The sequence below is a fragment of the Bicyclus anynana genome, chromosome 6 (genome assembly GCF_947172395.1).
Source record: "Bicyclus anynana chromosome 6, ilBicAnyn1.1, whole genome shotgun sequence".
NCBI classification, from domain to species: Eukaryota; Metazoa; Arthropoda; class Insecta; order Lepidoptera; family Nymphalidae; genus Bicyclus; species Bicyclus anynana.
Window position 1 is genome coordinate 3296465 of NC_069088.1, and position 20297 is coordinate 3316761.

General features: G+C 35.6%; 1 protein-coding gene across 1 annotated transcript in view; it reads right to left on the minus strand.

The window, feature by feature from the left end:
* LOC112053346 (hemicentin-1-like) overlaps positions 1–20297 on the minus strand; it is a 248203-nt gene that overhangs the window by 19468 nt on the left and 208438 nt on the right. Inside the window, exons 8-14 of the mRNA XM_052881914.1 lie at positions 19518–19662; positions 17739–17869; positions 14229–14388; positions 8065–8216; positions 5906–6125; positions 2314–2529; positions 1592–1732 (exon numbers count right to left, since the gene is read on the minus strand). Coding sequence (XP_052737874.1) covers positions 1592–1732; positions 2314–2529; positions 5906–6125; positions 8065–8216; positions 14229–14388; positions 17739–17869; positions 19518–19662 — 1165 coding nt within the window. The remainder of the gene's footprint in view (positions 1–1591; positions 1733–2313; positions 2530–5905; positions 6126–8064; positions 8217–14228; positions 14389–17738; positions 17870–19517; positions 19663–20297) is intronic.

Here is a 20297-nt window from a genome sequence, read left to right on the forward strand (position 1 = left end):
TACTATGCGATACCGTGCAGCACGGGTATTCTCTAACGATGTTTTGTAAAACTCGCAAGTGCAAGTTTCGAATTCACCGCTATCTTTCTCATTCTATAGTATCGTTTTAAACAGAGAGAGATTGAATTCGAAACTCGAACTTGCGAGTTATAAAAATATCGTTACGAAATAGCCTAGCTGATCCAGAGTTCAAATCAAGTTGTCTGTGCAAGGTTTACTTGCCTAATCGGCAGATTCTACGAATGTTTTCCTCCGCCATAGAAGTCAAACTCAAAAGTTGCAGTTGGTAGTTGACTGTCTCTGCAAACAACTGTCCACGCCGCAAATATGAAGTACATATCATAAAATTCGCCTCATTATCGTAGTTGTTCTATAACCACTTTTCTACAACCTACGCCTGTCTGGGTAACAACGGGAGGGCGTGTAATACGCTATAAGAGTCCTTAAAATCAGCGCGCTATTTCTCGAGGCGGTACTTATTATCTATTAGTAGAATAAAGCGATTTGTTTACTGTTACAAAGTTGTTATCACGTGTAATTAGATGAACATTCACTACATACTCGTATTATCACACCCATTACGAAATCTTAGTTCTCGCCAAATAATCGTCTGTATCAGAGAACTTTATTTGTTTGTCTATAATTACACGTATAATAACAGATACATTGTCAGCTGTTGATTTTCCAATTAAATTTACAATAACTTGAAGAAGTAGGTATACAAACATCTTGTGGTCCGTGGTTTTAGCTGCGAAATTCCCGTTTCTGTGAGAATAACGCAGTAAGCACTATCCGGTCGGATGTTCCAAACTATTATAATCTTAACTTTACTTCACACTATACGAATAAGATTTTATTTTTATTACGATTCCAGTTAAATGTCGCTATTACAAACAATTTAACAGATCGATATCGAAATAAAGAAATAAATGTTTATTTACGTGACCTAACGGGCAGCAGCGATAGTGATTGCTAAATTATTTTGTGGTAAAAGAAACACCTCGAGCAGGTCGCAGGACTTGTGTGGGTGTAGGTTTAAAGGATCCTTCCAGAACGCAGAAACACTCACCTTTCCAACGTGTTCTTAATGCCCACAATAAACAACTTACGATCAATAATTACAACACAAAACATTATTGGATAAAATCACTAACGCGACTGGCAGCGAGACGGTGTCCACGCTGCCTACCGAACAACCAAGTTCAAGTCATAATCAAATCAAATACTCTTTTGTTTATACCAACACTGCTCCCCTCCACAAAAACATAAATAGTGAATATTAATACCAACCGTAATCGAGGAATTTGTAACAGATACGCAACACAGAATAAAACGAAAAAAAATAATAATTAAAATAAATAATTTACAACTAGCATGATGTGATCATATGGTTCTTCACTCAGCATATTGTTGTGTCTGTCACACAGCGCAGTTTGTCGTGGAGCCATATATTAGTGTTAAAACCACCAACTTCTCGACTGTAATATTTTAATATATCATACTCTCAGTCCGAGACATAATCTAAAGCCAAATAGGCTAACCACCAACGAGGCAGTTAACTTTAAAAGCAACTATTGTAATAAAATAATACCTTCATACTGTAAAGGCCTGTGGTGTCGTTTCCTCGCCAGTAACGCGACTATGGCCACCGCTGCCAGGGTGCCCACTGCACCGGCGATGATGCCGAGCGCCCAACTCGTGTCCATGTTGGTAAGGTTGCTGTGCTTTGCTTCTGTACAGAATAATACAAAAACTAAATGAAACAATTACCAAGAGCGTCGCCAAAAGGAGCTTTAGCTTGGCAAATTCGTTCTTAACACTCCCGGTGGTCCGCGGGGGCCGTGAGGGGGGTACCGATTCCCCGTTCGCTCGACTACATACCCGCGGAGTCTTTCCCTCTGCTCCCCGCATGATTTCATATCCACGCAGTCCTTCCCCTCCCGTCACCCGCATATCAGTGTCATCAACGAACTTGCCAAGCTATAGGCTATAAAAAATATAGCAAATGCAAAGCAACGAAAGTTAGGACTTTAGTTGCTTTGCCATTTTAGTCAACTTGAATTGCTATAACAATTACTCTAGTGATATAAGAGTGCTAAGTTTAGTTTAAAGCTCTTGCATAATTAATATTTTTCTTCACCTCCACTAGCTGGTTGGAAATGTGACTACTGAGGTACTAATCCTACCTAATAAAATGGTATTTAATAATACGGTGACAGATAAAATAAAATAATACGTTTAACCACAGGGATGGCTAACTAAATAACTATTCTCTCTGAAAAATATTTATTGAAAATGGCCTAATTCAATTACCTGTATGCAAAGCCAGCCTTGACAAAGTATGCACTCTTAGCGTGGTGGCATCCGATCTGCCCCTCGCGTTGTTGGCATAGAACACTAGCTTCAAAGCCTTTCCTGAACCAAGACCTTGAAGTTTCCACACCGGTGTTATTTTCGATACGTTAGCTATGAGGCTTCCTGCTTCCCATGCTTCTACGAAGTACGTAGTCTGAAGGCCTCCATCATAACCTGAGCGACAAATGAATTGCATTGAATTTTACTAGTAGCTAGCTAGCCTATGTGGTAATTCAGGGTATAATCTATCTCCATTCAAAACTTTAGCCAAATCAGTTCTGTAGTTGTGGCGTGAAGAAGTTACAAACATAGTTTACACTTGACATAGACTTTCTGCTTTTTATTATTAATGTGATATCATAACCCATCAAAGTACCTGTTTAGTTTATCTATAATATATTCTGTGCATGCTTGTTTGCTATTTTTCGGTGCAGTTTTGCATTTTTGGACGTTTGTTAACTATTTTTTTATAGTTTTTAAATTAATAATAGAAAATGATCTAATGCTTTCCTTTAATTGCACAATTGCGATTGTTTTTGAGTTATTCAAAACAAGACTGCAAACATTTCTAGCACAAAATCAGTTCATATATTATTAATCATTTGGATTGTTATGTTACTTAAATAATAGACAGAACTGTTGTGATATATTGTTAAAAAGAATACTCCTACACAATGAAATTCTTTCTCTTAGAAAATAATTTATATTTAAAAAAGTTATTGTACATAATAAGAACATCCAATTGGTTATATTAATGTCATCTTCAAGTCAAGATGCCTTTGAGCAAGGTAAGCGTAAGCTTTTGACGGAAGGATCAGCCGTTTCAACCCACGTCACTTATTTCTTTATGATATTTTTCTCCTCAGTTACCAAACAATTTTTGTACAATAATCACTACTAGACACTAGCTGGGTATGGTACCAAAATGTTTTTAAGGTCAATAATAAATTGTTGACCTTGTTATTACTTTCTTGCAAAAAAATAGTTAAGATTTAGGTGTAGTCGGCGTAGTGAAAAAGTAGCGGACCCGGACATGCTTCGCTTTGACTTACGTGCCCTTCTTCCCAACCTACCCTACCCTACCCCCTACCCTTTCCCTACCCTACAAATGCTCCATACAAACTTCCCACCCCCATTTTAGGGAAGAAAGGGGTTAAAATGAGACATGAAATAGCCTATGTCACTCTCCATCCTTTCAACTATCTCCACTTAAAAAATCACGTCAATTCGTCGCTCTGTTTTGCCGTGAAAGACAGACAAACAAAACAGACAGATGGACATACACACACACTTTCACATTCATAATATTAGTGTGGATCTAATGACATAGTCCGATGTTACAAAGCTCTAACAAGATAGCGCGGTATGTAATCACACTCCCAGGAATGCTTATGCCGTTCCAATACGTATTTAACGTTGGAACATCGAAGTTCCGTCGACTCATCAATCAAGTTCAGCGCAGAAGGCTGTTAGGAGAATCAAGCTTGCGGGAGTAATAGGGAGTATCCGTACCGTTTAATTTATTGCTTCTACAAATTTGTGGCTTAAGACTCTTTATATTTGTACTAGCTCTGTTGTGTGGTTTTACGTATAATACAGCTAAAATAGCAAACAAGCAAATTCGTGTTTAGTAGGGATTTTAGCGTAGGATTATAGCTGTGAATGGATATGACCTCTGCCTACGATTCCGGAGGGTGTGGATTCGAATTCGGTCCGGGGCATGCACTTCCAAATTTTCAGTTGTGTGCATTTTTAGAAATTAATTATCACGTGTCTCAAACAATGAAGGAAAACATCGTGAGGAAACTTGCATACCAGAGAATTTTCTAATTCTCTGCGTGTGTCAAGTCTGCCAATCCACATTGGGCCAGCGTGGTGGACTAATTGGCCTAACCCCTCTCATTCTGAAAGGAGACTCCAGCTCAGCAGTGAGCCGAGTATGGCATTGACAACGAAGGATTTTATGTTTTTTTTAATAATGTACACTATATTACATATTAGTTTACAATTTTATCAAACGCAGGTAAATAGGGTTTTCTATCCACTGATACACCATAGTCATCTTTCATCATCATAGTACTTTGACACTTGAAATTTTATAAAAATATCCTGACTTTTGCACATTTAATTAAGATAGACGATATATTACATAGTTTTTCGTTTTCTCCAATTAAATCGCAGCTTTTTTAGTATAACTTATTATAGACAGCGTCAAATAAACTTAGTGTTTAATACACTAACTTTATTTGACACTAACTTAATATAGACAGCGTCAAATAAAGTTAGTGTTTAATACACTAATGCATTTTTGTATGGGTTAAATTATATGGGCAAATAAAGTTCATTTCATTTTCATTTTCATTTTCATGAATATGTAGAATCGCCAATAGCAAAGCTGTGTTTGCCAAATGATGTGGCACCCTGCGGCTTCTATGTTTAGTTCGAAATATTTGGCTTGTAGTCAATAACCTACTGCGAGTGATACTCGTATATACACATTATTTAGAATGTTCATGTTTACTCATATACTAAAATTATATAGAGGTACAGTTTGTTGTATTGTAGGGTAATCTCTGGATCTAAATTCGCGGCAACAAAGTGCTGGAATGATTTGCCTCCTCCTTTTCGTAATTTAGAAATATCCAAGACCACTTTAAAAACCAAAATTCGAAAACATTATCTTTTAATTCAAAACATATAAAAAAAAGGTCCTTTGTTTTGTTTAATTTATTATAATATATATTTATTTACCAAATTATTATGTTATCATTTATTTGTTGTATTATTATTTATAATTGGCTTATTTTTACCACTTGTTTCTACTAGTTTGTTTCTTATTTTTGTTTTTAATTTACGTATCTGTCTTCTTTTAATATTTGTCGATGTTTGTTAGAGGCGCTCCGCACGTCTCGATGCCGTCCAAACGTCACCTTAATGGCTCCACGGAAGATCAGCGCGGTATCCTTACGGACACTGCAATATGCTGAGTGGTGACCCTTTTAGGATCACATCATGCGAGTTGCAATGTATTTAATTTATTGTTTTTTTTTTCTCTCTTTTCTTTGTATGATGTGTATTCTGAATAAACTTTTCTTTCTTTCTTTCTTTCTATCTACAGAATCGATTTTGAAAATTCTTTTACCACTAGAAAGTCACGTTATTTGTGAGAGTAAAATGTATGGGAGGAAACAAGATCACAGAACTACCTACGAGTATCGTTATCTACTTGTCAAGTGTATGTACCTATACCGTCTACTATATAACTTATCCGTCAGTTATAAAGTGTCTAACTGTGATTTATAATAACTCTGTTTTTAAGTGCTTATAGTTATAGGTTACCGAAACACAAATGAGATATTTTTTAATTTTAGCTACCCATCTCTCTGTCTATCTGTCTGTTTGACTGAACTAATCATTGACGCTGTCTATAGAGTAGGTTACTGAGCAACATACAGCCTACGTTTTATCTTGAAAAAAATCGATGTTTTCCGCGAGATGTGTGAAAAAGTGAACTTTACGCGTCCACTATTTACTATAATAAAAATCTTACCAGCTAAACATCGTAGCTCCGCGGAATCGTCAGTCAGGTTCAACGTTGAGCAGTTTGTAGGTGGGTCAGGCTTCACGGCAGGTAGTAGCGTGTACCGGCAAGGCTCTATCTGCTGTCCGGCGAGGTTGGTGGCGCGACAGGCGAGGGAGCCGTAGTCTGTGTCCGTCGCTGGGGTGTACGTCAGTATTGACCGACCGCTCTTTTCTATGGTGTATTTGGCCTGCGTAAACACATCACAGTTACTTTATGAATTTTAATCTATACTTACAGCTCGTGCGGGTTAAATTGACACCTGGTTCGAATAATGTTTGTACTGTGTTTGTTTGGTTGTGTTTGGAAGCCAGGTGTCAAGTTAATGCGCACGAGTTATACTACTTTTATAATTCTGGAGAGTATTTTACAATTTACATCTTTTACTTTTTTAATTTGAAGCTAAAGAGTTTTTTTTGGTTAAACGCGCTAATCTCAGGATCCAGGTACAAATTGAAATAAATTGTAAGTAAAAAAAAACTTTTTTCAAAAAGCTTTTATTTAAACGATCTAAAAAGAAGATTTTTTTTCTTTTAAACATTTTAACTATCAACTTATAACCTCATTATGTACAACTTAAATGATAATAAAACCTTGTCGCGAGGATTTATTATCTATCAGCATTAAATTAAAATTGGATTGAATAAGTTACCAGATCAATTTACACAATAACAATTAATGATAGTTAAAATGTTGAAATAAGAAAATGTTTTCTTCTTTTTAGAGCGTTTAAAATACTTTTACCACTAAATCCCGGAAAAATCCATGTTTCCCGCGGGATTTGTGAAAAACTGAATTTCACGCGTACGAAGTCGTGGGTGTCCACTAGTAGGCTATATATTATCCCCTATACTAACGGGAACAGAACAGCGTCAGCTATTTACATCATAAATAGCGAAAAGGCACTCCATTGCTATCCGGCAGTGTATTACAAAAATACCTGGACTAAAATAATTACCTCATAACATAAAAGGTACCGGAGCTAAAGATATTTCTAAGGTAAAATTAGTTGTTCCACTCGGCGAGCAACGTATTTTTGGAGCTCATTTCTAGAGTGCTCTTTACAAAGATAGCGCTGTAAGGTCATTGGGTGTAATTCAATTATGTCCATTGAGGGTGTTCTTGTATAAATACTTCTGACGCTTCTTATAATCTGTAGTACATATAAAATTGACCATCGTATTACCGGAAATAAAGGAATATTGGTATTGTCTGTAGAAGTGAGTTAGTTGAGTAAGTGGGAATAAGGAATATTGATATTGTCTGTAGAAATTAGTTAGAAGTGAGTTAGTTAGTGAGTGTAGTTAAAGTAATTTATATAACAACGACGCTATTGACTATCACAAATCTTCGGTTTGTAGTTTAACTACATTCAATGCAGATAAACAATTTCAGTAATAAGACATTTTAACGCATTTATGTATTAGGTATACATCAATGCTACGAGTCTTAAAGAGATGTTTATGCTTTTTTATAGTTATTTTAATTAATAAAACTCATATAATCATATTAACTTACTTAGCACAAAAGTTTACTACTACCTACTATGTCTATATAGTCTACTTTTGACTTAAGGTAATATTATCTTAGGCATCTCAAACACTAGGCGAGTTCGTTATGAGCAGTCGCTCATCAAGAGATCCGCAGGCGAACCAAAATCACTGACATAGCTCAGAGAGTCGCGAAGCTGAAGTGGCAATGAGCAGGCCACATAGTTCGAAGAACCGATGGACGTTGGGGTCCCAAGGTGCTGGAATAGCGACCCCGCACCGGATAGCGCTGTGTTGGTCGACTCCTCACTAGGTGGACCGAGGATATCAAACGGGTTGCAGGGAGCCGCTGTACAAACTTGTTAGGAGGAGGAAGAAAATCCACACCCCTTTTGGTTTTTACACGACATGGTATTGGAACGCTAAATCTCTTGACGGTACGTCTTTGTCGGTAGGGTAGCATGCCAGACGATCCCCGACTGGACCTGGACCAGGTCCAGTCGGGGATCGAACCCAGGACCTCCGTCTTGTAAATCCACCACTGCGCCACGGAGGACCAACGAATAATCACGGTCGTGGCCGTCTAATGCACGAAGTAGTTTAGCGCAGAAGGACGGAGAAAGAAAGAAGAAAACTTACCGCCTCTAGTTCATTCGTTCCCATGCTGTTGTTCAGCGTCCACTGGAAGTTTTTTGGCGGCGGGTACGCGTCCACCTCACATGCGACCCGCGCTGCTTCGTTGAGAGCTGCACCCACTATGGCGACCATTGCGTTTTTGCACACTGGTTTATCTGTGAAGAATGCGTTTTATTTTAGAAACACATCGGACGGCCGCGAGCCTTTGCACTAATATGACCTTTTATTAACAACCTATTAAAATAAACATCAAATCAACTGAGAAACCTACTGTATCATATCCACGAAGGGTTGTCTGTAGGTACCGGATGACATTTTTTACATATTATAGAATCTCAATTTCGTATATCTACTGTTACACATGCTCATTTCAAGCACGAAAGCATGCTACTATTGAGCAGTTGCTACTTATTAGCATGTGTATCGCAACATTGCTAAAAATAAGCATGCTTATTTCGAGATTGCTCAAGAATCAACAGTCGTGCGATTTATGAGCATGCTACTTGCTGCGCGGGTAGAAGGGGGCGTGCTTTTAGCGCATCTGAACAGGTTTGCTTATTGAGTAGGTATGCTAGTCGACCAGCATTGCTATTCTGTATTCTCTTCACCTTCATCTTTTCATGTCTAACAAGATACTATAGACAGAGAGCGATAGATACAAATTAGCATGTGTAATTGGAATGTGTGGTTTAAGCGTGCTTATTCAGGAGCATACTTAAAAATAGCATGCTTATTGCTAGCAAATGTAAACTGATGATAAGCATGCTCGTATGGAGCATCCTTAATAGCACATTTTAGCATGCTATTTTAGAGCATGTGTAACAGTACCTTATAAGTATGTCAAGTAACATACGTCAAAGTTAGCAAATTAGCCTGATTGATCACGTCAAATTCTGTATTTTACAAACCTGGAGTAGCCATGGATTTTTCCAGGATAAAAACTAACTTAATACCTATGCTTAATTTTTCAAATCTATACCAAGTTATTCGGTTGCCCTTTATTCGATTTGTTTGTTTTGTTTTTCCGAATGTATTGATCGACGCTTCACTTTCATGCCGTGATTGTAATCAGTTAATTCTATAATAGACGTACATACCTATATTTTGAATTGAAATCAATAAAAAAGAACTTATTTTGATAAACTACGAAGGTTGTATTAAAGTTTCCTCAACGAAAAATGAATTTGCTCGTGAAATATTCTTTTCTATTTTGAAACGTACGTAATGTGACTTAACGAAACAGAAATATCGAAGTACGTTTCTACGTGACCGACATTCGCCGGCCGGCTCAAAATATTTTCCTTACAAACTACACTCGACTATAAATAACGCGACGTAAGGACGTATAAACAGACCGTAAAAGATCTTGAGAGCCTTCGATTTATTGAAGTGAACGCGCTTTAAACACTTTTACGACTCCAAATAATAAACAGCTAGCATTACAATACGGATATCGGAACGCATACGTACCAGTGTCAATTTCAAGACTGCTGGGTACTGCGAGCTTATTAATAGAGCAATTTTATTTTGAGGGAGCATCCATATTTGAAATCCATATTGTCCGTCAGCGACTATGAGCGGGCTCGCTGTCGGCCTTTGTGTGTATAATGTATTTACGAGTAGTTAATAAATAAAAAAACAAATAAATTTTAATAAAGCTAAATAATACATACATCAATACCTAACTCTAAAGTAAGCGAAGCTTGTGTCATGGGTACTAAGATTGCTGATTTATCATATAAATGTATACTTGCATACTACATAATATAAATACATATTTATTGCATCAATACATACAGATACTGGAAAACGACCATGTTTATAACGTATATTTTTTCTAGTTGTGGAAATTGAGCCCACGGTCTTGGATGCAGGAAACAGGGTCACTACCCACAGCGCCACGCGTATATCACAGCAAATAGATAAAGCACTTGTAAGCTATCGTGAGCAGACCATAAAACATAACGTATATATAAAATGTATTATAGACATGTGATCCGTCCACCTTTTAGTCTGCTACAACGTATAATTCAAACGTAGACTACGCACAATTTGACTTAATTGTACCTACTGGTAGTACTAGATCTTTTTGTGCTAGAGCTTGTCCGGGAAAGTACTACCACCATGATTATTTCCATCAAACAGCATTGCTGTACTTGAACGGTATAATTGCTGATGTAATTACAGGTACATTGAGCTTAATACATCGTCAATTAATGCTATATCAAATGCGTAATAGCGTACTATTGGCTTGATTATAAGGAAATGGTCAACATTTATTAATAACACAGTAAAAACTCACAAACTACAGTCAGTAATTTATTCAAATGCGAACACTACATTAGTCTCAAATAAAAGTGGCTTAATGTTAGTATCTTGTTATATACAATTTATATTCATTTCAATTACGGTCAGATGAAGTAACAAGCATTCTTACAGTATCCAACAGTCGTGAAAGGTACAAAGTCAATGAAGTTAAATTACCGAATGAAGAAGGTCTTACAAGTTTTTTTTTACCTTTTTTACCTCCCGCTTTGTTTTCGTGAAGTTTTTTGTATTGGATTCAATGATCCTTTGAATGGTTGTAAGGAACTTCTAACAATGAACACTTATCGATACTTTTCAGAATTACGGAAATGGGTATTTGTAGAAACTGAATGTTGTTTTTAAATATATATTACAATTTCTTTCTTATTAGTTTAAAATTATTTGATAAAAACCCCGATTTATTCTTGGAATGTGCGACTGGAAATTGAATATAAAACAGACACGTATAGAAAAAGAAAATTATTATGTCACTATAAATATCTGCTTTCAGTCATAATATTAATTAACTCTAATAAAATAAAATAGTTGCTTCAAGAGCGTACTTTTTATAATATAGCGGTTTGCTACGAATGAAAATAATATATGACTAAACATGATTGTATAATAATGTCTGCGACACCGTATACTTGTTGTTTATCGTCATAAATAAAAATTAAAAAAGAAAAAAATATACCTGGATACTAATTCCCAAATATATGTTGTACGTATATACGTAGGATTTTACAATTATTGTTTAAATTTGGATTCCATGCAGACTCAATTAAAAATATTTTTAATTTATTTTAATTTTTTAATTAAATTACTACATTTCATTAATTACTGCAATAAACATAAATATAGTACAGAAAATTGATACCGATTTACAATAACCCATATTTGATTCACTATTCACGAGCACGAGTCTCCTCCCAGAATTATAGGGGTTAGGCATAGGTCCACCGCGAATACTTTACACACACAGAATTAAGAAAATTCTTAAAATGCACATAACTGAAAAATTGGAGGCACATCCAGTACCGGATTCAAACCTACGCTCTCCGAATCGAAGGCAGAGGTTATATTCACTGGTCTATCACATATAACATATGACTAATATTATATAAGCAGGAATTCAATTAGAATATGACGCTGTTTATAAAAGAAATAGCTTTCACGATTCTATCAACCGGGAAAAGGTTGTAAAAGCATTCGATTTATGGAAGTAAATACGCCTCAAAACTTTTACGATTCCGTATGAAAATAAACTACTAACGGCACAATACGCGGACTAGATTGTGCCCGCTAAAGTTAAACTACGAAACGTAAGATCCTATAAGTTGTTTAACTCTACTCCTATCCCCTGATTTATTTTGGTAATGTCAGCAAATTGGGTTAAAAGAACATCTAGGGAATGAATACTAAACTTTTGTCGGAGTCTTTCGATAAAACGCGATTCGTTTCCAAATGGCGGAATTTTTTAACTTCATTTGCTGTAGTTTTTCAGTGTATTTTGTAGTGCACGATTGTTTTTAAGCCCCAAAAGTTAAACGAGTAAGTTTATCGTGTGTGTGTGTTTACGCTATCGCAGCTTCTAAACGACTAGACTGATTTGAATGAAGATTTTAACATTCTAAGTAAATTAATGATTTGTGTAGGTTTTCTAAGTATAAATTCTTTCTGTCAATTAAAAACTACCTGCTGTAACACAACGCAACGCTACCTGCTGTTTAATGTAAAATACACATGATAGTTCTTTTTACAAGTAAATAAAAAGGTCGAGAAATTAAAACGGAAAACGGGACGAATTTTTTGCCAAACCCTGGAAAATTATTCGAAATTTTTTCTTTTTTTCACCATAGAGAAAACTTGGATTTAAGCTGTTCTAAGGAGTACCTAGAAGAGCTTAAGTATTCTGGATACTAGCACCTAAGCATTAGCCGCCATGCCGGAACAGGAGTTAGAAAATGGGTTAAAATCGTTGGATTTAAACTTCCCAAAAGTCCCAGGTGATTCAATAGTACCGACCTGGAGACAGGGCCACGAGATCGCTTTTCCTTACAACTACATGCCCCATCAATAAACCAAGGCCAAATTACCAATTGTGTCAAAGAGGTCGTCAAAATTATAAAGTGACAGCCCATTAACGACCCATTGACCCAGTTGGCTGGTTACACATGCCCAGAATTTCCCTTGGGATTACCTTGCATTGCTTTCCATCACGAGCGCGAATAATTAAATGTAAATATCAATAAACACAATTTACACAATTTATTTTCACGACATGTCGAAATTCGACTTTAAAAATACTGGACTTTTTCAGATATTTAGTGTTAATTAATTATACTGTACCTACTAGTTTTAAAAGTTTTTTTTAACATTTTTATAAATATTTTTTTTCCTTTAATATAAATAATATACTCTGATAAATCAAATCAAAAATCATTTATTTCAAGTAGGCTCAGTTTACAAGCACTTTTGACACGTCAGTTGACTATTTGTAAAGTTTCTACCACCGGTTCGGAAGGCAGGTTCTGCTGAGAAGATACCGGCAAGAAACTCAACAGTTGCTCTTTTGAAAAAGTCATACAGTATTATAATTTACAATTGATAACAATTACAATTTCTTATAGTTTTATTTCCTGTGTGAAGGTGGAAGCTGATCCAATGGCCTCCAAGCGTTTTTATCTTTAAGGAACTCATCAATGTTGTAGTAACCTCGACTTAGTAAATGTTTTTTAACACATTGCTTAAAGCTATGCATTGGCAGGTCAATCACAGTCTTGGGGATCTTGTTATAGAAGAGTACACCCAAACCTACAAAATATTTTTAAAAGATTTGAAGAAGAATAATGTACTAAAATATAACATGGAAGGATAAACTTATTATTATTACCTACTATAGTTGTTACACCGACAACGAAATATCTATGCCATTCGAAATACGAGCCAAGGTTCGCATTAGTAGGAATACGTATAAACTTGCTTAGCTTAACCTGCGGGAACACTTAGTTAAGTAGAACTTCGTCGCAACCTCTATAGGTTGGGCAACCTGCTGAACAATAAACGTTTATTACTAATGATTTAGTATACATGTCTCAGCTATTGCAATTGTTATCCCACTTTAACACAATGCTGCATAACTACGGAATCTCGACCGGGTTTATGTAAATACATCGCAAAGTTAACAACCAAGTTTCGATACACATTTGCATGTGACTGCATATTACATCGATTCATAGTGTAGATTGTGGTGTAGCACCTTATCAACGTTGAGCGTTTGGCATCGTATGTTTGTGTTTAACTAGGAATTTCTGAGTTGTTAACTAACTGCCTCGTCGGCTATTGGTTAACTTGTTCGGCTAAATATGAGGTCCTGTGAATTTTTTGTTTAATTTGCAAGTTTGGTTAACTATGTTCTGTGTGTGTGTGTGTGCTAAAAATATTATCTTTATTTAAAAAAAACGAATCACTCATCAAGATATCTTGAAAACCGATTAACGTACAAATTCAAAATTTGACAGGGAGGTAGCTTATAGTTAGTAGACCTACGCCAAAAACAAATTTTGCAAGAGGACCGGACTAAGCAGATTTAAGGGCGGGTGAAGTCTCTAGTTAAAAATATTAGTAGCAGTACGGGTTTTGGAAGTTCTTGGCGTATAACTTGGAGTGCTGTCTAAACATCTCGCATTTGAGTATGAACTTTTAATACGTTCACAGTGCAGTAAGCCCAAAGTAGGCTCACGTCAGTTTTCCTTCTCAAGGCCGTGAGCCTGTGGGTTTTTTTTTTCATTATCTGTACTTTTATGCTGGACGTGTCAAACATGAACCTGTCATGGCTATCACAATACGAGTGTACTTACAAATAACCTGCAGCGTGACGGGCGTGGATCGGCCGTCACCCTCCACGTTGGAAGCGATACAGACGTACTTCCCCGCCTGCTCGCGCGACACACCCTGTAGTGCTAAGTGCGCAGACCCCGCGATGACTCCCGCCCGTTGATTGTGCGTCATCACTTGACCCTGTGGAATACATTTAATTTCACAATATGCCCAAACCATACAAACCTCCTAGCACTGTTGATGGCGCTGCAGCGATGTTTCCTGCCTATCCACGCAAATAATCGTGATGATCCGTACTAGTCTTTTGAGTCACGCTCGTGTTGACAAAAGAGGGAGCAGTTGACAGGATGAGTGACATAAAATCACACCACGCGACAGCTCTATTTACTTCCCTCGCTACTTCCCACGCGACTCGTGCATAAGCCATCATTCGCACGAGAGCTTTTTTAACGGAAATTAAAGCGTTCAAACACAACAAATGCGTGTTTGAACCAAGTATCAAGTATGTCTTCACATGACAGCGTTTTTAAAACATAACGTTTTTTTTGAGCTCAGTTGTATTTTCAATTTTGGGCGTTAGAAACAGACTTTCATTTAACTTCATTGTATATTTGAACGCTTTTTTAACGTTCGTTAAAAAAACTCTCGTGCGAATGAGGGTTCAATGAGTGGTGAACGGCATAAGACCGCCATTAGAGGTCTAAGCGAGGCGTAACTCTTTAGTAGATCTTTGAAACAAGCTAATATGATGATAAATTCGATAGTTTTCCGTATAATGAAACAAAGTACAACAAGAAACTTAAGCTAATTAATTCGTTGAATTAAAATTTTATTTTTCAAGGTATTTATTTTATTGTTATTTATTATTTATGTAGTATATATTATATAATACATATGTAAATTTTAATATTATATTTACGTATATATTATAATATATTTATTTAATTATTTATATATATAATTACATATATTGTATTGCACCTTCCCGCTCTTTCTTCGCAAGTTCTCTCGTCAGGGGTTGCCTGGTAGAGATTACTTGTAGTAATAAGGACGCGTATTTTTGTGTGCAATAAAGTATTTCTTCTTCTTCTTCTTCTAATTTATCTATAAACACGTGTTAAATATTTATAAAACTAATGTGGGATGATCTTGGTAACTGATTTTTAAAATACACTGAGTGTTATTTTACACAGAGGACAAGTACGTTGACCCCGCTATACTCGTCTGCTGATTGTGCATCATTACTTGGCGCTGCGAAGTGGAGATTACTTTTAATGGCAACGTCCCGCCATGAATTCTGACACCGAAGTTATTGTAATTAAACAGAAAATAATTACCTATCTGACCAACGCAAAACTTTAATTGCCGTACTGTTTCAACAAAAATGTGCTTACATTTAGTAAACACGTTTTTGTTTGTTTTTTTTTTTGAGTTTTTAGCACCGCAAAAAGTGATCCGAATGTAGCTACTCCACTGAGCACACACAAGCACATTTTTTTGTATATTTACATTATATATTTATGTATATATAGTTTTTACACTTCCTGAACACACAACTCGACATTGTAGACAATATTTACGTATTATTTGTTGAATAACATTCATTGTTTACTATGCGACTTAATGAAATTAAGGCAATATTAGTCACCTTTATTCGCCTGAGTTTCGAAGCACTAGTGACATATCTAATAGTATAAAATCTTTGTTTAGATACGTTTCGCCGTTCGAGTTATAGATAGTGAAATTTTAAGTAAGCTGAGCGATATTATATGCCCGTCACTATTAACCATAAGTTAACAAATCAAAGCTATCAAAGGAAGGCAGACAATGACAAAAAACAAATAAAACAAAGTACGATATACCTGAAACCAGATCTTGTATCTTTATATCGCAGACTAGCTGACGCCGCGCGGTTTCACCCGCGTGGTTCCCGTTCCCGTAGGAATACGGGAATAAAATATCTATAGCCTTCCTCGATAAATGGGCTATCTAACACTGAAAGAATTTTTCAAACCGTACCTGTAGTTCCTGAGATTAACGCGTCCAAACAAACAAACAAACTCTTCAGCTTTATAATATTAGTATAGATTTTTGAACTATTTATTCTAAATAAAATAATTTTCTAATTACTTATAGCAAAATGTAATAATCCATTATTAGGAATTTATAAAAATAAATAAGAATCATGTAAGTAATCTTAATTTGGCAGGTCATGTTAGAACAAACAAAATGTAATCCATATTTTTCGCAAGAAATTTTCAACGGGCTCATAAAAATGTCTCTTTAGTAATTCCAGCGACCCTTTCCTCAATTATAATTAATATGCTGGGAAAGTTTAATGAATTTTAGAATTAATTTCAGAGACTATATACTTAACATAATATTTTTTTGTTTGCATAAAATTATAAAATTCGTAAACACCATAACATGTAAAATTTAATATATTAATTCAATTTTTATGATCACGGACATACGAGTTAAGAATGATACGAAGCAAATGTTGTTTTCATTTTTTATACAGGAAAAAAACTGAAACAATAAAACTTCTCGTATATCTTGTCTTGTCTTTTATAAAAAAAATGGTTTTTTCTTCTTCTTCGTCTTGCTTTTTCTGGTATCTTGTCTTTTCAGCGGAAAAGAAAACCAGTCTATATACGCCCAGTAAATAAATGCGTCTTTATGCATTTATTTACTGGGCGTATATAGACTGGTAAGTATATGCTTTGCAAGTCGATAATATTATAATGTAGCAAGTAAGTGTAAGTAGGTGCTTACTTACAATTACACGTTTGTAAGTACTCATAAGTAGTATTAAACTTGATAAAGCGCTCTTAACTTAGGAAAGTTGGTAGCTAACGCTTAATGATGGTACTAGATCTGTTTTCAAGTTTATTCTACTTTCGCTAACTTCAAGCTTTCCAAGCATTACAGACCTGCAGATGTTTGGTATATTTTGTGAAATTTTGCATTCATCGTTGAACTCGCCGTTAAAATATATTTAAACTAACACTAACGAACTATATTTTTTGGTTTGCTGTATTATTAAAACCGGATATCCTATGTTGAACTTTTAGGATGAATATTCGCAAAAGACAAACAATAGTTTAGTTATTTGTGACATCTTATTTTCATATAGGTAGATATACTCGTAGTAATCATCACAGAACAAAGAGCACTTATGCTGTGATCATCAAACTTTAGTACAAAAATTTTGTGAACTCTATTCATCTAAGTTATTTTATAAAAACTCTGAATAATTAACTCAAATTAATTCTTTTAGACGCACGCTTATAAAGTCAACGTCACCCTTATAGTGGCTCCGTACGTAACGATTGTCTATCTTAGAATGAGTTATTTTATTAAAAAACAAAAAGTAATAGGAATTAACGGAACGTTTGCGACCAGTCTTTTATTCGATTCTGTAAAGTACCTAAGAACCTCTAAAAGTTGTAAGGATTATTCAACGATGTACGCTGTTCTGTGCTTAGAGAATATACTCATTTCTCCGGGCATTAAGCCATTTTACTCACATTATGCTCCCAAACAACTTTGTAAGCTGGCGGATTTGCGCGCACGACACACTCGAAGTACACGTCATCACCCTCTTCTATGTCGTTTGGGTTCAGTTTTGAACCCAGCTGTAACACGACGATGGGGACATCTGTAGGCAAAATTAAAATATTATTTTAAAGTCTGAAACTTAGGTAAATATGTAACTATGTATCCTTGGGTGGTAAAATAGTTGCTTAATCAGAATGCATATTTTTATACTGAATCCGGTCCGGGGCATGCACTTTACAGTTGTGTGTATTTAAAAAAAATAATTATTACGTGTCTCAAACGGTGAAGTACTAACACTGTGAGGAAACCTCTGCGTGTGTGAAGTCTGCCAATCCGCATTGGGCCAGCATGGTGGCCTAACCCCTTTCATTCTGACAGAAGACTCGAGCTCAGCAGTGAGCCGAATATGGGTTGATAATGATGATGATGATGATATTTTTGTCTGCCTGTATCACGGATTTATATTTAGATAGATACTGTAAGGCGTCGGTTGGAACATTGCTACTAAACGCTTACTTACTGTGCTTTCTACTTTGATGTCCTATAGTTTTAACCAATATTTCGACGAAGGAAATTTACAAAATCATGTATCGCAGTTGAATAGAAATCTGATGCCTGGGTCCCCGGGGCCGATGTTGTGTTGGCCGGTGGGCATTCTTCTTTATGTATTATATAATGCTCATTGTTAGGGTACCCTATTAAAATACAGAGCCCTCATAGAATAACATTGTTATCCGATAAAATTATTTATATTGATTTTCCAATAATTTGGAAACCATAAAGGTTCGTACGAAGAGAAAGTAGAAACTAAGTCATTATAATGGTATACACAGATATTATTCTCGTATATGTAAAAGCAATTACAAAAGTAATAAAATATATTTGCTTCAGTAAATGTGGAATGCAATCTCTATTGTGGATTGAAAACCTAGAATTGTTTATTTTATAGTTCAGCCCATGCTGGATATTACTGAAGTACTACAAGTAAAGGAAATGTATTACGTACATAATAATGCTTTTATATGCTTTAAAGATATCTCAGCAGAAGAAAAAGACAATAAAAGTAAACTTTTCTATATTACAATAACGTCTTTTAATATAATAACTTCGTTGAAATTTTTTTTTGGAATTTCCTTGTTTCTAAAAATTTCAAATTTATATAATGGATTTTGAAAAAGTAGTTCCATACGTGTTATTGTAATTTTTTATCAACAACAATATTAATATACAATAGTAATTTTTATTGTAATTTATATTATAAGGCCATCATCTTATAATATCTTTTGAAAATTGATAAAATTCTGAATTTCAGACTATTTAATCTGCTTTGTATAAATAATACGACTGATCAAATACGTACAGAGCTCGGCATCCATGCGAAAAATAGCAAAATAAATTAATTATTTACTGTTATTTTAATGTTTAAAAGACATAATAACTCAGTGGATAAGACCTCTACCTTCGATTCGAAGGGCGTATAGGTTCGAATCGGGGGCATGCAGTTTCAACTTTTCAGTTATGTGCATTTTATGAAATTAAATACCATGTGTGTGTAATACGGTCAAAGAAAAAAATCGTTAGAAAACCTGCATATCTGATTTTTTTTTAATTCTCTAAGTGTGTGAAGTCTGCCAATCAGCATTGGGCCAGCGAGGTGGACTATTGGCCTAACCCTCTCATACTGAGAGGAGACTTGTGTTTAACATTGAGCCGAAAATGGGTCGCTAATGGTTTTATTGTTTTCTTACAGTGTAAGTTGAGTTTCATGCTGGTCTCTAGAGTGGCGTGCTCTAGGTTCGCGTGACTTGCTCGACAGGTAAGCACCCGCCCGTCGTGCTCCATGCGCGGCGTCCATCTCAGAAACGAGACCGTTTCGTTGCGGTCTTTGGAGTTCTGTAACAACAATATAAAAGCTTAACATAGTTGAAAAAACATTGAGTTACTATGTACTCTGTAGGTACTTCAAGCACTTCTTTTATTCTGACAATATGTCGAGACCCTTTTTCCGTGAAACGTACGACGAAGTTGAAATACTAAATTCTCGGGAAAACTATGATAATGGAACTGTGAAGTCACATTATATTTTTACACTCGCAAGAGTAACAAAGCCAAGTGTGTGTTGTGTGTGACTGAATCATGAAGTTGATGAGAAAAATGTAGTGTTTCTTTCCAAAAAAAATAAATGACCTATTCGATATCACAATACAAGAGGAGCTCCGTTTTTCATGGGCACAGTTAAATTTGCCGATTATTCTATCTTTCTTAAGAATAATGTTCAGCTTTTACGGTTAATATTTATCTTCAGATTTGTACGGAACACTTTAGAAGTTCAACTCGCTCTTGCCCGTTTTTTAATAATGAAACTGTTTAACTAAGCAAAAGTTGTTCTTACTGTTTAGTTAATCGATTCAGCAAACCGTACTAGCTTATAAGGCCTAGCTCAGGCGTCCTTGGCTCACTTATTTGTATTTGTACGCTTTGGAACGACCTAGATTTGTTCTGCTAACGAATTGTTATATCCTTTTTGG